Consider the following 17,437-nt stretch of genomic DNA (forward strand, 5'->3'; position numbering starts at 1 on the left):
GTAATTTATACAACAATTTACTTAATTTTATATGTTTAAATACCCAAATTAAGATGATAATTGGTTTTAAAGATATAGGAAAACTAAAGTAAACCCCCTTTAAGTTGTACTGATAGCATATCTGCATGTACACAATCTAAGGGGTATTTGTTGCACTTATTGTTCATATACTTTTAAGTTTGGGCCTCTATGATCACACCTCAGTCATAAATATGGAAAAAAAACGATTGTGTATGCAGAAAGTAGATTAATCTGTTTGTGTATTAGCAGAGCTTTCAGTCATAAACATATCATCCTTTAAATAATCTGGTTATAAGATTTTATTGGATCCATGCAACATCATGAAATATTTAAAGCATTGATTTGAACTAGATGTCAGGAACATAAATAAGGGTCCAGCTAGGATATTTTCCTTCAAAATATTAAATTACTTAGCAAGTTTTGGATTTTTGAGCAGGACATTCCCTAAAGTACTTTCTAAACACTAAATTGACATTAATTTGTTTCTGTTGTTGCACAGAACCATTGCAGTCTGATCTATATTCATAGCAGTGACAATATTCATTTTTTGTTAATAAATTCTGCTCTGTACCCCCTGAATGAAATAATATTGTTGATCTGTTTTTAAAAAGTATGCTTCGTAACATCCACACCAAATCCCACCTTATTTAAATCACAAACACTTGACAAACAAGTGTATATAGTCCATTCATTGACTGAAAGTGATGCACAAATGTCAACTTTATCCTGAACAGCATTGCCAGACAGATCTTTTATATCGCTCTGCGTCATGTACTGTGAATCAACACAACCTGCTCATTTAGGTTGTTAATTTCCCAAGGCTGTCAGTAGATATGAGCAGTGATAATTGAGGCTTATTATTACTGCAGATCAAGGCCATTTACCTCAGCAGCTGCAATGCAGAGACAGTATTTTAGATTGTTTTACTTAATAATAACCTCCGTTTCTCTGCCTCATCCCCTTATCTGGATGCTGACTGGCTTCATTGATCCAAGAAGCAATGCAGGGCTGTTTTGGAGAAATAAATCTTTAAAAGTGACATATGCATTCATATAAAAAAGCACGAAAAAACATTTTTTATTATTTATCTAGTATAAAAAAATAAAAAATTAAAACGTTATAGTTACATAAAAAACTTTATAGTTCAAATATAATTTTGAAACTGCACAAAAAAAACCTTTAAACCCAAAGAAATCTTCCTTCCTCCAGGACTAACATCCTTCTTTCAAAGATGCCTCCTGTGAGCTTTAAAGCTACAGTGTGTAATAATTACAGGGATATAAAGTCAGAAATTTAATATATTATACATAACTATGTTATTTATCATCACCTATGAGCTCAGCCTTTTAACCATAATATTTGCGTTGCCTTAGAATTCGTTATTTATAATTACATAGGAGCGGGTCTCGCAGCCATGGAGGCTGACATCTTTGCGCTACGGCAAGCGCAGAGGCAACAAACTAGCGATTGCGAGATCTCCCATGACGCTCAAAAATAACTACGGCAAGTTGAGAGAGATGAACTGAGACGGTACTGAACAGTAGATGGCAGTATTATGCCTGAGAAGCGTTTAGTCTGCCTGAAACCAAAGAAGAAGAAGAAGAAGCAGGTATACTGCGCCTCAGTAACAAGAAAGGTGAACAAGGCGGCAGGCGTGAGTGACTTTGCAAACTGTTTGGCACTGTGTGGCCAAACATCAGACGAATGGAGGATCATGCCTACTCTGTATTACAATGAAAAGCGGCGGACACCGAACCCCCGTCATCTAAGAAGCGGAAACACGACGAGAATAAACGCAAGCGTGACAAGAAACGGCAAAAAACACGGATCAACATTGGCACGGCATTTACACGATGGAAGTCACTGATGGAGGAAAAAGGTTTTCAAAGTGACGCTCAAGTTGCCAGTTTTCTCTTGGACAGGTAATTAATCCTACACACACAATTGTCTAATATCACTGCAGTTTTTGGAGTACAGGATGCTCAGACCTGTCTAAAACAATAACATGCTGCGGCGTGATGATGCTGTTCCTCTCCAGTATACTTATTCAGCAACGTCCCTGACGTTTCATAGGTAATGATTCAGTAATTTTCTGTAAAATAATTTTCTGGATATATACCTCGGTTACTTCTCTCCGGCTCCTTTGGAGATCTTCAAGCCTTTCCTCCTCTGCTCTCACCCCGCTGGCTCCCCTCTCTCGCCTGGCCCTAGCTGCACGGCCTCCCTGCCCTCGCCCTCGTCCTCTCCCTCTTCCTCGCGTTGTAACCCCCGTGCCACCAAAATGACTTAGACTCTGTAAACGGGGAATATATATTCTTCCAGCGAACACAATCTCGCTGTTAAACTAATGACTACAATTACTTCGTCTGTTTATATCACCATGCAAAGCAGCTCACCAAAACGTCACAACGATGTAGAAAAAATAACGGGTATATTTATTATCTTAAGTCTACATGAAATCTATACCCTACTCAGACTAATGAAATACTATCTGTAAAATTATCTATGTAAACAAACCTCATCACTTGAGAAGGTAGGTGATGTGGACGTCGTGGAAGAAATTTTGTCCCGTAACGCTCGCCGTACTGTTGGGGGGGAGAAGCGGTGGGGGGGAGATGTTCATGTTGCTGCGGTCTGCAGTCTGACCGCTAGATGTCGCTGAAAATTACACACTGTAGCTTTAAAGAGCGAGGATAGAAAGCCCTGCTTCCAGACTGCCACTCCAGCCCTGCTTTTCATCTATAGCTCCTTCAGGTGGAAAACAGAGAGCCAGAAAGGATACAGAATCTGCGTTGGCAGCCAAGTGGGTGGGATCCACGGTTTGGTTTCTGCATTATCACGTGTGGAAATTCATCACATGGCGAGAGAGAAGGGTGAGTAGGCGGGAAAGTGACAAAAAAAGAGGGTGATGGAGAAAATAATGCTGCAAAGCTAAATCAAAATTAGAAACCCAGCGAAAAAGTCAGAAAATATGCAGCGTTATGACACAAGTCCGACATCATCAGCATCCCCCTCTTCTGACCGACCCAGTAAGGATGCTTTGGACAACATGTAGAGTTGCTTAATACTAAAATTCTTCCTCCCGACACAAAACGCTGAGTTAGGAAGGATGTTTAGCGAAAAGTGCCATGCAGCAGAATTTACTGACTCTACTGGAGCAGTTTGAACTTAAGTGTTCTGTTCTCTAAAAGAAACCGACAGATTGAAAAGTTTTTTCCTGAAGGAGACATGTTTTCCTATTTCAGCTCCTCCATAACTATTATTTCCACACATTTACCCATTTCTATCATTGTCATCTAACCCCTCATCAGGATCTGTATTATTTCACTTTAATTAGAAGTAAGAAACATATGTAAAGCTCTTTATTTATAAATAAAATGATCTAAAAACAGACATGTGAACAGCATATTATTCCCAATAACTCTCGAGCGTAAACCTTGACAAAAACTTAAATAACTTCTGAGCTAGCATAGAGGACAAATAAAAGCAGCAAGGGTCTACAAACAGACTGCAGGCACACTGTGTGTTAATTGCATCTCAATTGCTATTCACTGAACCAGCAATGGATCCTACTGAGATTTTGCCCCCAAAATAATGAGGAAACCTCATTCCTACTCAGCAGGAAGACTTTAAAGTCATCTTATTCAAAACACTGATAATTTAGCTTTAAAGAATGTGTGGCGTATGGAGCTTTAACTGTAATGGAAACAGACAGTATGCTTAAACCAGATTTTGTTGTGTTGTTATATCATGATAATAACAAGGAGGTTTTATGTTAGCCAGACATTTTGTACACTTAGTGTTCAGGACCAATGGGATATGTTATTTTTGTTTGCCATACTGCTAAAGTTGATGTCCGTTGAAAAGAAACAAAAACAATACAAAAAGAATCTAAAATTAGTAAAATATGTTTTGAAATAAGTGTATCTACCCTTAATTTGAGTAGATAAATAAGATGATCTGCCAATGGAATGAGTATTTTTAGACTTATAAGATAATTAGATATAATGCATTTGAAATGGTAAATGGGCTGTACTAATAAATTGCTTTTTCAAGTCAGGAAGCTTGACCAAAGTGCATTACAGTCATTCATCCAGTCACACATTCACACACTGGTGGTGGAGAACTATATCATAGCCACACTGCAAAAACCATCTAGAAATAAGTACCGTATTTTCACGACTATAAGGCGCACTTAAACGTCTTTTTTTCCCCTCAAAATGTGCGGTGCGCCCTATGGTGCGGTGCGCCCTATGTGTGTTGTAACTGCGACTTTTGAGACCACCTCATTGAGGAGATGATGAAAGAGTGGCTGAATGTAAGGAGACCAGGTGTTTTTTTTCCACTCATCACCATTAATCTGTAACTCCATGCGTACCCATCTCACAGCTGATGTGAAAAACATGGGGAAACAAATTAACCCTGTGCTCGTTGTTCAACCGCTCAACATCGGTGTGAACCGGACCCAGCAGGTGCAGCAGAAGCAGCGAGTTTACATGCAAAGTCAATGGTTGACGCGCGTATAGGTGCAGCAAAAGGTCCTGCAGCGCGTTTTGAGCCGCAGGTGCAGCATGTCGCGCTGCTGCTGCTCAAGATGGAAAAATTGAAGTTTTGCTGCTGGACGCGCCGCATCAACCAATCAGAGAAGCTGATCTGGGAGTTGACAGCGAGACAGACAGCGCTCTGATGAAAGAGGAGATGATGAAAGCGTGGCTGAGGGAGGTGTAGCCTATGTGAGGAGACATGGTGTTTTTTTCCACGCATCATCATCGCTGCGTGCCCATCTCACAGCCGATGTGAAAAAAAAGGTGAATCAAATGAACGCTGTGCTCGCCGTTATCCCGGGGGTCTGACAAATGAACTTCAACCGCTCGACATCGGTGTGAAGCGGCCGTTCAAAGTAAGGCTGCGAGCGGCGTGGGAGCGATGGATGACAGACGGAGACCACAGTTTCAGGATAAGTTGAAGGCAGCGCCGGGCAAGTTACGCCACCGTTTGCGGATGGATTGTAGATGGACTAACGTGTCTGCTGGCTCTGTTCTTCAAGCTTTTGCAAAAGCCGGCATTATTTCTGAGGAGCTGCGCTGCACGGAAAGTGACTGACAGCGCAGAAGGGGAAACTGGCATGTCTGATTTAGCGCAGCTGTTTAATTCAGAAACAGAGGATGAGGACTTTGATGGGTTTGATTAATACTTTGTAATAAATACATGAATAAAGCACAATCATACTCAGTTTTGCTCCCGCTCTATTTTTCTACCTGAAAGCTTAATTCAACAGCAGCGTCTCCTCCTCTTCAGCGCGGTGGCTGGCAGGTGTTTTTTCATCTAAATAATCTTAATCTTGCAGCTATATTTGCTGTGATCAGTGGGAATAAAGTAGTTTTAATATGTTTTTAAGTGAGAAAGTCCACCTGAAAACTTAATAATTGCAGTCAGTTCATCCAGATTATCTATTTCTGTCGGAGGCGCTCAGACCCCCACATACCAGCGGTGCACCGACAGCAGAAATCCTTTCGTTCACCGCGGCTGCTGGCAGGTGTTTTTCATCTAAATAATTGAAACTGCAGGCACCAGGATACCGGTAATAAAAGCGAACATATTCTGTCGGCAGGTTTCAGGATTTTAAGTTAATTTAGGAGTGATCACAGCGCTGTGTCATCTGCGATGTCTCTGTCTCACGGCCAGCTGCCAGGTTTGATTAATACTTTGTAATAAATACATGAATAAAGCACAGTCATACTCAGTTATGCCCCCGCTGTATTTTTAAATACGCAGTAGAGGTATTTAAATGTAGTAGAGGACATGTACCGGTATATAAAAAACGCGCCCTATAGTCCGGTGCGCCTTATGTGTGTGTTAAATACAGAAATGGGACACATAACTGAGAGTGCGCCTTTTAGTACGGTGCGCCTTATGGTCGTGAAAATACGGTACAAAATTTCTTAAAATAAGTGTATTTACCCTTAATTTTAAAGGTAAATAAGATGGTTTGCCAATGAAATGAGCATTTCTACTCCTAAAATAAGATAATTAGATAATATTCACTTGAAATAAGACAAAGCAATTGTTTTTCTCTTATTTTAAATGTAAATTGTCTTGTTCCATTGGCAAGGTGTCTCACGTATCTCCTCAATTCAAGAAAAAAATTTACTTAATTTAAGCAAAAATGACTCATATAGATTTTAATTTTTTGCAGTGCACAGCTGTCCTGGGGCTCACTGACAGAAGCGAGGCTGCCGTACACTGGCGCCACCCCTCTGACCACCACCAGTAGGCAATGCGGATGAAGCGTTGTGCCCAAGGACATAATGACACTGAGAACTGGAGTTGGAGCTTGAACCAACAACCCTCCGGCTGCAGGGCAAACTCCTGCATCCGATGCCACTTTTGCCCCGGGAAATAAGAGACTGCAGATGTTTTTCCTTATTCTAATTGTAAATTTTCGTATTCCATAACCAAAGTGTCACACTTACCTGCTCAATTCAAGAAAAAAATGCACTAATTTTACTTGTTCTGTGTCAGATTGTATCTCTCATTATATCTTTAAAAAAAAAGAAAAAAAAGGATGAAAATAATGCTCCTCACCATCTGCAGAGGTCTCTTTCTCAGGTCCCGCTCAGTGACCAGTCTCTCCTGGTCTGTGACGTAGAGACCACGCTGCGCCAGCGCTTGGACGACAGCATCGTGACCCAGAAGCGGTTTGGCAGCATCACTCTTCAGGATGAGGCTGCCAGCCCTGCAGTACAGGTCAGCAGATAGCAGGAGGCTGGCCACAGGTGGCTTCAGGTGCTCCTGCTCATACTGGTCAGTGTAGAAGGGGTCCTTTAGTTCTGCAGGGACGCTGTCTGTTTAAAAGCAGGAAAGAAATAGAATGGAGTAAATTGAAATGGAGTTCTTAATTGCTAAAAAGCTTTACCATGACAGATGTTAAATTTATGGGACGAGCAGCAGGCTGTGAATTTTTAAATAATTGATTATTCATAGGTTCTCATTCTCATTAAAATCTAGCAAACTGTGTAATTTGGAGCAAAAATTTGAAAAAAGACGAGACAAAGAGAAATAATTGACCTTTAGTCTTCACAACCTCAAGAAAAGCAAAAGAGAAAGTTAGGAAATTCAGATAAATAAATAAATAAAACAATTAGGAGCTAAATTAGACTATTTAAAATCTTTCTTTTTTCTGAAAGAGCTACTCTTGTCCTATGCGTGTTTTTATTATCTCTTGACATGAATGCATGTGGATAGACCTTAGTGTTGCTATAGAAACTGCAGGAGAAGAGGAACCCAATCGATTCATCTCATCTTTATCTGGGAGGCTTTCAGCTCTCTGGGAACACCCTCCTCACTGCCTGCCTCTTCAAAGGGACACGCTGCACATGAGTTTGTTCATCACCTGCTGGAAGGTATTTACCAGAGTCGGCAAGCATTTTACTAAATATGCACTTTCATTTTATTTATCTCAGCTAGACTGGCACTAATTCTTATAGTTATATATATATATATGTAGAATAAGGGCATTTGATTAAAATTTTTTATTTTTTTTTTCGATTAGAGTTAAAAAATGCACTCGGGATGATTTGGGAGTAAGTTAACACCAGGAAAGCAGCCTGAATTTTACAGAAAAGCAGCATGCATGAGGCTACCATAACAGGATCATATGCTATCTTGTGCACCTTTCCATCCACCACTACATGTATCCGATGAACAGAGATAAAAAGCTGTCAATCATCATGGCTGATAATCGGAAACAAGGACATTTAAAGATGAACTCAGCATGATTATAATGAAGGGAAGTATGCAGCAGAGCTTATCCAAATACCACTGATTTCCTCTGGATGTTTGCACAAATTCTATGAAAACGAAAAAAATTAAATGCCTTCCATCCACCTTCTCCCGCTCAGTCGTTGTCAGGGTCGAAGTGAGGCCGGTGCCTATCTCGGATAGAAACCACGCATGCATGGGGAGAACATGCAAACTCCATGCAGAATCAAACTCGGAACCTTCTTGCTGCAAGGCAACAGCTCTCAAATGAAAATCAGACATTGCTTTTTAACCACGCTTTACTAGAATGAATAAAAAAAGGGCCTGGACAAAGATGATTGTACCCCTAGAAAAATAATATGACCAAAGGGACATATTGTGTTCACTAATTAGGATCACAAGGATCTATAATGTAGTAATCAGTCAGTGAGCCTATATATAGGGCTACAGAGAGTCATTGTGCTGTTTGGTGACATGGTGTGTACCACACTCAACATGGACCAGATGTAGTGAAAGAAAGAGTTGTCTCATGATATTAGGAATAGATTTAGAGACAAGCATATTAAAAGTAAAGGCTATAGGACCATCTCCAAGCAGCTTGATGTTCCTGTGACTAGAGTTGCACATATTATTCAGAAATTGAAGATCTATGGGACTGTTTCCAAACTCCCTGGGTTTGAAAGCAGTAAGAAAAGTGATGACAAATAAAAAAGACCAAAAGTATGGATTGTAACACTATCGCCCAGAAAATTCTAAAGAGATTAACATACCGAGTAAAAACCGGTTGAAATGACACTGAAAAGACAACATGATTTACATCCAAACAACATCTACAATTGGTTGAAAAGGTGAAAATCTATCATTTTAAGATAATTGAAAACTGCGTTTGCAACGTCTATTCAACTCTATTATTGGACTAAAGTGGGACAAAATCAGACGGAGCAAACATGGCCCAATTTTCAACAATGTTTTTTGGACTAAATCAAGACTATGATGGACCGACCAGATTTAGCCTAAAAAACAACATCTGAATGACGTCTGTTGTTTGGGGGGGAAAGTCGATTGTTGTTTGCCAACAATTGATGCCAAAGTGGATTTAAAGGGAGATTACCACAGAGGAGACTATCCTATGCACAGATTAGATAAAAAATTTTATTTTTAACCAAGGCACATCAGCTCTATGTTAACAGATTAAAAATGAAGCATATAAAGAAAAGAACACTGTTCCTACTGTGAAACACGGAGAATGATTTACACATTTTACATTTTAGGGAGTGGCGGCCTAGTGGTTAGGGCATAGGGCGTTGAATCCTGAGATTGTAAGTTTGATCCCCCACTCCCACAGGCTGCCACTCTGGCTCCCTGAGCAAGACCCTTAACCTCACACTGCTTCCTGGGCGCCTTACAATGGCAGCCCACTGCTCCCTAAGGGGATGGGTTAAATGCAGAGAAGTAATTTCCCTCTGTGATTTTTATAGTATATATAAAAAATAAATAAATAAATAAATAAAAAAAAACATGGTGTGGTTGGTGCCACCAAAGACTCTGCAAGTCTCTCCCCCTCCTCTCTCATACCCTTTCCTGTCAGCCTACTGTCCATAAAAATTAGCCACTCATGCTGTAAAAACTAAAAAAAAAAAAAAAAGAACAACTCTGATTCATAAACCATTCTCTTGAAGCATGGTTGACAGATTTTCATTTGTTCATTATCATATAACTTTATTCATTATCCCTTTTGTAAGATTCAAGTTATTTCTGGGACCATTGTGGAGTTTTCCTTTATTAAATAAGGGCTACCAACAATTTTTTCAATTTATGTATTTTAGAGAAAAGGATGAAGTCACAGACACAGACTCAACAATGAAAGGTTGAAGAACATTAACTTAAAACAACCAAAATTAGGTCAATCAGATTAGGGAAACTACAATAAACAGGTTGGTGTGCAATTAAAAGAAAAACAGAAATGGTTTGAATTATAAAACTGAGCTATAAGCTTAACATATAAAAAAGAAAGAAATGTGCCTAAATTTCTAGTCTTCAATTGTCCTTTGCATGGTTAAAAATGTAAATTTTTACTCAGGAAACTCTCCTTCATTTGCTATTTATCTCCATTTCCAAGCACCTTTATATTTTAGTATTTATCTATATTATTGATACCCTCAATTCTATTTGAATTAGATCTTGATGAGGAGGTGATCAAACAGAATTTGGTGTTGTATTTCATAAAGTAAATAACTGCACAAAACTTTCAGTAACACGAGGACATAGAGAAAATACTCTTTATCTTTCCAGATTTCAACCCAATTTTCCAGTCAGGTTCTGGTTTGGGCTTTCAAAATCTGCAGACATTTTTAGCTAATTGAGGGTGTGAAACAAATGCATACTTTTTCTGTTCTCTTTTTATACATATACAACAACAGAAAACACTTAAGAGTTATACTTTTTCCATTCCTCATGGAAACGCTGCTGTTTCTCCTTAAAAACCAGGCAGTCGTGTCTGACTCAGTGAATCTATGCATCACTGTGATTTCAATAAACCACATCATATGAAACTATGCATTAAAAACAGATCACTATAGGATGTGCTACTACATTCTCTGGCAGATGATCCCCTTTGTGGCTTGTATCTTGCACACACTTCCATATTCTTGATGATCTCATTTATTCCCGCAACGAGTTCAACTGGATGAATGTGAACATTTGGTACAGCGTAGGCAGGGATCTGGATATGAGCCCGCTCACTCTCTTTTATTTCCCTGCCTCCCTCCCGCTCCCTGAGGAAGGCTGTATTTTTGGAATCAACTCATTTCATTCAGTCCTGACTGAAAATACACAGAAGGTCTGCAAGGGATCTCATGTTTACTGGTTTGTTACAAAACAGCAGTGAGGAAGGACAAGCCCAAACAAACCAAGCTGTGCTGAATGCACCAAAGCAGATGGGTTCAACAGACACAACATAAAGTTTTATTATTATCTTATGTCAAAATAACAAACTTTTCCGCTTAGATGACAAGATTTTTGCATGATACATAAAATTTGGACCAGATTGGAAAAAAAAACAACTTTATTGTAGAAACTTCTGTACACACAAGCCAAAAAATCTCACACAAATTAAGGTTAATGTAGAGAGACCAATTAACCTGCGAGGCATATATTTGGACTGTGGGAGGAAATCAGAGTAGAGAGAACATACAAACTCCATGCAGATATTTGAATCCAGGAAAAGACAAGATGGACAGATGGGTGTGAAATGATGTGAGAAAATAAAGTTGGACCAGGAAAATACTTCCCCTTTCATGTGGTGTCAAATCATATCCTCCAATTTTTTATGAAATAAACCCAGCCATCTACTCTCAAATACACTGACTTACTTGTTTTTTTGCTTTCCCCTTGGTGTCATAGACACATTTGCTTTGTTTTTACAGAACAAGAGTGAATACTTACATTATGATCCTTCAAAATCTCTAAATTAAAAACAATACGAAGGATTCTGTACAGTATCATCACAAAAAATGTATGTAATATGATCATAACAGATTGCCTGCAGTATTAGGTATGATTTTATCTATTATGTATTGAGCATTCAAGTTCTGCTTGGCAATTAGATGGACTAACTCTGGTCTTAATGCCCCAACAGGTCTTTATGACTCAGATGGTAGAGTTTGGGGTGAATGGAGGGGAACTCCTTTTTACGGCACAAAATATGCTACAGAACTGGAGATTTCCTTTAGCTACAGACTGCTGCACCCTAAATGCATCAGTTAGCGTTATCACAGATCTTTCCTCCCAGCAGCTGTAAGACTTTATAACCATCACTGTTCCAAACAACCTCAATAAGTTGTTACATTCTTCCTGATTTTGGACAATTTCTATCTTAGTCTGTTAAACAACATGCTGCTGTCATTTTGAATATCTGACATTGCTGCTGTTTTCAAATATCCATTACTGTAAAAAATTACAGTGGTTATTCATTCTCCAGGTGCACAGTTTTTATATTGTTAAAACTTTACAGTACAGTATTTTATTGTTTATCTTTAAACTCTTCACTATTATGTTATTCTTATATATTTTTCTAAGGTCCACATTTGTGTGGACAATCCAGGACAAGACAAGATGGACAGATGGGTGTGAAATGATGTGAGAAAATAAAGTTGGACCAGGAAAATACTTCCCCTTTCATGTGGTGTCAAATCATATCCTCCAATTTTTTATGAAATAAACCCAGCCATCTACTCTCAAATACACTGACTTACTTGTTTTTTTGCTTTCCCCTTGGTGTCATAGACACATTTGCTTTGTTTTTACAGAACAAGAGTGAATACTTACATTATGATCCTTCAAAATCTCTGAATTAAAAACAATACGAAGGATTTAACAGTATCATCACAAAAAATGTATGTAATATGATCATAACAGATTGTCAGTATTAGTTGATTTACTATTAGATTAGCTCAGTTCTGCTTGGATTGTGGACTAACTTTTAATGCCCCAAAGTCTTAGACTGAGAGTTTGGTAATGGGAACCCTTTTTAGCTATCACAGATTCTTTACCGCCCTCCAGCAGCTGTAAGACTTTATACCATCACTGTTCAACAACTAATAGTTGTTACATTCTTCCTGATTTTGGACAATTTCTATCTAGTTGTTAAACAACTGCGCTGTATTTTGAATATCGACATTGCGCTGTTCAATCCATATGTAAATTAGTGTATTCATTCTCAGGTCATTTATATTGTAACTTACGTACAGTATTATTGTTTATTTTAAACTCTTCATTATGTATTCTTAAATTTTTCTAGGTCCCATTTTTGCAATAGGAAAGACATGAATAGAAAATTATGAAGATCTTTTTGTCAATATATTATTAAAAACAGCATTATCTAAATACACGATATTTTTGTTCCGTGTCTGACTTTGTTGTTTTTAGAAGAGTTATTATTATTTAAATTAATTAAACAAACAAATGTACTTATAAAATTATGTAAGAATAAGAGCTGCTAATGATTTTATCTATTATGTGATTCAATGTTGAATGATGAACTCTGTTTATCCACAGTTTTAATGTGATTTTGATGGGACTTTCCAAAGCTGGCGGACAATCCAGGACAAGACAAGATGGACAGATGGGTGTGAAATGATGTGAGAAAATTAAGTTGGACCAGGAAAATACTTCCCCTTTTATGTGGTGTCAAATCATATCCTCCAATTTTTTATGAAATAAACCCAGCCATCTACTCTCAAATACACTGACTTACTTGTTTTTTTGCTTTCCCCTTGGTGTCATAGACACATTTGCTTTGTTTTTACAGAACAAGAGTGAATACTTACATTATGATCCTTCAAAATCTCTAAATTAAAAACAATACGAAGGATTCTGTACAGTATCATCACAAAAAATGTATGTAATATGATCATAACAGATTGCCTGCAGTATTAGGTATGATTTTATCTATTATGTATTGAGCATTCAAGTTCTGCTTGGCAATTAGATGGACTAACTCTGGTCTTAATGCCCCAACAGGTCTTTATGACTCAGATGGTAGAGTTTGGGGTGAATGGAGGGGAACTCCTTTTTACGGCACAAAATATGCTACAGAACTGGAGATTTCCTTTAGCTACAGACTGCTGCACCCTAAATGCATCAGTTAGCGTTATCACAGATCTTTCCTCCCAGCAGCTGTAAGACTTTATAACCATCACTGTTCCAAACAACCTCAATAAGTTGTTACATTCTTCCTGATTTTGGACAATTTCTATCTTAGTCTGTTAAACAACATGCTGCTGTCATTTTGAATATCTGACATTGCTGCTGTTTTCAAATATCCATTACTGTAAAAAATTACAGTGGTTATTCATTCTCCAGGTGCACAGTTTTTATATTGTTAAAACTTTACAGTACAGTATTTTATTGTTTATCTTTAAACTCTTCACTATTATGTTATTCTTATATATTTTTCTAAGGTCCACATTTGTGTGGACAATCCAGGACAAGACAAGATGGACAGATGGGTGTGAAATGATGTGAGAAAAATTAAGTTGGACCAGGAAAATACTTCCCCTTTTATGTGGTGTCAAATCATATCCTCCAATTTTTTATGAAATAAACCCAGCCATCTACTCTCAAATACACTGACTTACTTGTTTTTTTGCTTTCCCCTTGGTGTCATAGACACATTTGCTTTGTTTTTACAGAACAAGAGTGAATACTTACATTATGATCCTTCAAAATCTCTAAATTAAAAACAATACGAAGGATTCTGTACAGTATCATCACAAAAAATGTATGTAATATGATCATAACAGATTGCCTGCAGTATTAGGTATGATTTTATCTATTATGTATTGAGCATTCAAGTTCTGCTTGGCAATTAGATGGACTAACTCTGGTCTTAATGCCCCAACAGGTCTTTATGACTCAGATGGTAGAGTTTGGGGTGAATGGAGGGGAACTCCTTTTTACGGCACAAAATATGCTACAGAACTGGAGATTTCCTTTAGCTACAGACTGCTGCACCCTAAATGCATCAGTTAGCGTTATCACAGATCTTTCCTCCCAGCAGCTGTAAGACTTTATAACCATCACTGTTCCAAACAACCTCAATAAGTTGTTACATTCTTCCTGATTTTGGACAATTTCTATCTTAGTCTGTTAAACAACATGCTGCTGTCATTTTGAATATCTGACATTGCTGCTGTTTTCAAATATCCATTACTGTAAAAAATTACAGTGGTTATTCATTCTCCAGGTGCACAGTTTTTATATTGTTAAAACTTTACAGTACAGTATTTTATTGTTTATCTTTAAACTCTTCACTATTATGTTATTCTTATATATTTTTCTAAGGTCCACATTTGTGTGGACAATCCAGGACAAGACAAGATGGACAGATGGGTGTGAAATGATGTGAGAAAAATTAAGTTGGACCAGGAAAATACTTCCCCTTTTATGTGGTGTCAAATCATATCCTCCAATTTTTTATGAAATAAACCCAGCCATCTACTCTCAAATACACTGACTTACTTGTTTTTTTGCTTTCCCCTTGGTGTCATAGACACATTTGCTTTGTTTTTACAGAACAAGAGTGAATACTTACATTATGATCCTTCAAAATCTCTAAATTAAAAACAATACGAAGGATTCTGTACAGTATCATCACAAAAAATGTATGTAATATGATCATAACAGATTGCCTGCAGTATTAGGTATGATTTTATCTATTATGTATTGAGCATTCAAGTTCTGCTTGGCAATTAGATGGACTAACTCTGGTCTTAATGCCCCAACAGGTCTTTATGACTCAGATGGTAGAGTTTGGGGTGAATGGAGGGGAACTCCTTTTTACGGCACAAAATATGCTACAGAACTGGAGATTTCCTTTAGCTACAGACTGCTGCACCCTAAATGCATCAGTTAGCGTTATCACAGATCTTTCCTCCCAGCAGCTGTAAGACTTTATAACCATCACTGTTCCAAACAACCTCAATAAGTTGTTACATTCTTCCTGATTTTGGACAATTTCTATCTTAGTCTGTTAAACAACATGCTGCTGTCATTTTGAATATCTGACATTGCTGCTGTTTTCAAATATCCATTACTGTAAAAAATTACAGTGGTTATTCATTCTCCAGGTGCACAGTTTTTATATTGTTAAAACTTTACAGTACAGTATTTTATTGTTTATCTTTAAACTCTTCACTATTATGTTATTCTTATATATTTTTCTAAGGTCCACATTTGTGTGCCAATTTTTCTATCTTATTGCTGCTGTAACACCAGCATTTCCCCCATTGTGGGACAATAAAGCAATTTCCTATTCTATTTTATAGTATTCTATTTTATTCTATTTTGTTCTAAATATGAAATTGAAATGCTCATCAAAATAACAGACAGACATGGATCATGATAGATCAGCAACACCAGGATCCATATTGCCTAAGAAATAGTATGTTCTACCAAAAAGTGATGCTTGTCTTTGTAGTTTTTATCTAGATGTAGAGTTTTAGGCTTTTTTTATTTTTATTTAAAGACAGTTTTAAACAATCTATATAAAACAAAAACAAAAATAGTATCTGGTTTATAAAACTGAGTTATAGTAGAGGAAGGACAAATAAAGGAGGCTGCTTTACATGGACATCTTTATCTAGTGTAATATTGTGTGTAGTTCAAATGTAAATGAATAGATGGTAAAACAAAAATCTGAATTTTATCACACAGTGATTTAAATCTGTGATATCTATAATGAAATGTAAGAGAAAAAGCAGTGTTGTTCCTACCTGTACCATATGCCTTTGCCAGCAGCCATCTGAGGCTGCAACAGATCTTGGCTCGGGAAAAGTCATAATGCTCGAAGGACTTTATAGCTGCAGCAACAAAGCTCTTGTTTTCATCCCTGCCGTCCTGAACTTCTCCCATATTCCTTCCTGTGATGCTGAGTGCAGGCAGACCTAGAAAGGTAGCATCCCACCACAGGAACAATAGGCGGCTGGAACCTCCCTGCTGCTTCTTTCACTCATAAAACGCAGGGATTTTGCTACTCCAGAGGTTTTTCATCCATTCTGCTCTCTGCAGCTGAAATGGACTCCGGTTCAAATGACAGCCGGGTTTTCGAGGATTTTCAGGGAAAACGGCTCTTCTTTGAATGAAGTGAGAAAAGCAGCGTCTCCTTTATTTTGTCCATGAAGCAGACGTCTTCTCTCTTTCATTAACTATAAAACATCATAAATTTACCATTCAGTCTACCTTCTGTTCTGCTGCTGTCCTGCCGCACCGCTACGAGCTTCTCCAGTCCCGCACCTTTGTTGGGTAGTTCGCATGCGCATATGGTGCCTTCCGGTGCTGTCGGATACGGCAGCTTCGTGCGTTTCTTCACAGTATTATAGGGTATATTGCATGTAATTGCATCTGCTATGGTGACATGGTTCCAGAAGCTTGTTAATAATTTATCAATACATTGTTTTCCTTTAAGCCAACAACCATGTAATTCTAATTTATGGCGTGTTGTTGGCATCAAAACAGTCAGTACTGAGTATGTTCATTAGGCCTGGCGTGTTTCTTTAGTGTTGGCTAGATGGAGCAAGGACCCCCTAATAATATATATTTTATCAAACTGGTCCTATTGTCGGGGCTTCTCAGTGGGTAGCACTGCTGCCTTGCAGCAGGAAGGTTGTGGGTTTGATTCCCGGGGTCTTTCTGCATGGAGTTTGCATGTTCTCCCTGAGCATGCGTGGGTTTCTCTGGGTACTCTGGCTTCCTCTCGCAGTCCAAAAACATGACAGTTAGGTTAATTGGCTTCTCTAAATTCTCCTTAGATGTGAGAGTGTATGTGAATGGTTGTTGGTCCTGTTTGTCTCTGTGTTGCCCTGCGATGGATTGGCGCCTCTCGCCTGTTGACAGCTGGAGGCAGGCACCAACACCCCTCAAGCGTGTCAGAAAATGGATGGATGTTACTATAGTCACTCTATTACACAATATAATGAAAGTAATTTCTCACTGGGATTATTAAAGTATTTCTGATTCTGATTCCTGTTTAATGGGACAGGTGTTGTGAATGAAACGGTGCACAGCTTGAAAGAGCTCCTGTGTGTTGCTGAATGTGTGCATTGATGACTGAAAGACATCTTCTGCCTCCATTTATCTGTGTACTACAGTGTGTTTA

The 17,437-nt window shown here is 38.2% G+C and overlaps 1 protein-coding gene across 1 annotated transcript in view; it reads right to left on the reverse strand.

The window, feature by feature from the left end:
• The window catches only part of camsap2a (calmodulin regulated spectrin-associated protein family, member 2a), a 53,681-nt gene extending 37,082 nt beyond the window's left edge, over nucleotides 1-16,599 (reverse strand). Inside the window, exons 1-2 of the mRNA XM_038291805.1 lie at nucleotides 16,056-16,599; nucleotides 6,607-6,866 (exon numbers count right to left, since the gene is read on the reverse strand). Coding sequence (XP_038147733.1) covers nucleotides 6,607-6,866; nucleotides 16,056-16,194 — 399 coding nt within the window. The 5' untranslated portion in view covers nucleotides 16,195-16,599. The remainder of the gene's footprint in view (nucleotides 1-6,606; nucleotides 6,867-16,055) is intronic.
• Between the last annotated feature and the right edge of the window lie 838 nt (nucleotides 16,600-17,437).

This window comes from Cyprinodon tularosa, unplaced genomic scaffold, assembly GCF_016077235.1.
Source record: "Cyprinodon tularosa strain WSP-4 unplaced genomic scaffold, ASM1607723v1 ctg30, whole genome shotgun sequence".
Lineage (NCBI taxonomy): Eukaryota > Metazoa > Chordata > Actinopteri > Cyprinodontiformes > Cyprinodontidae > Cyprinodon > Cyprinodon tularosa.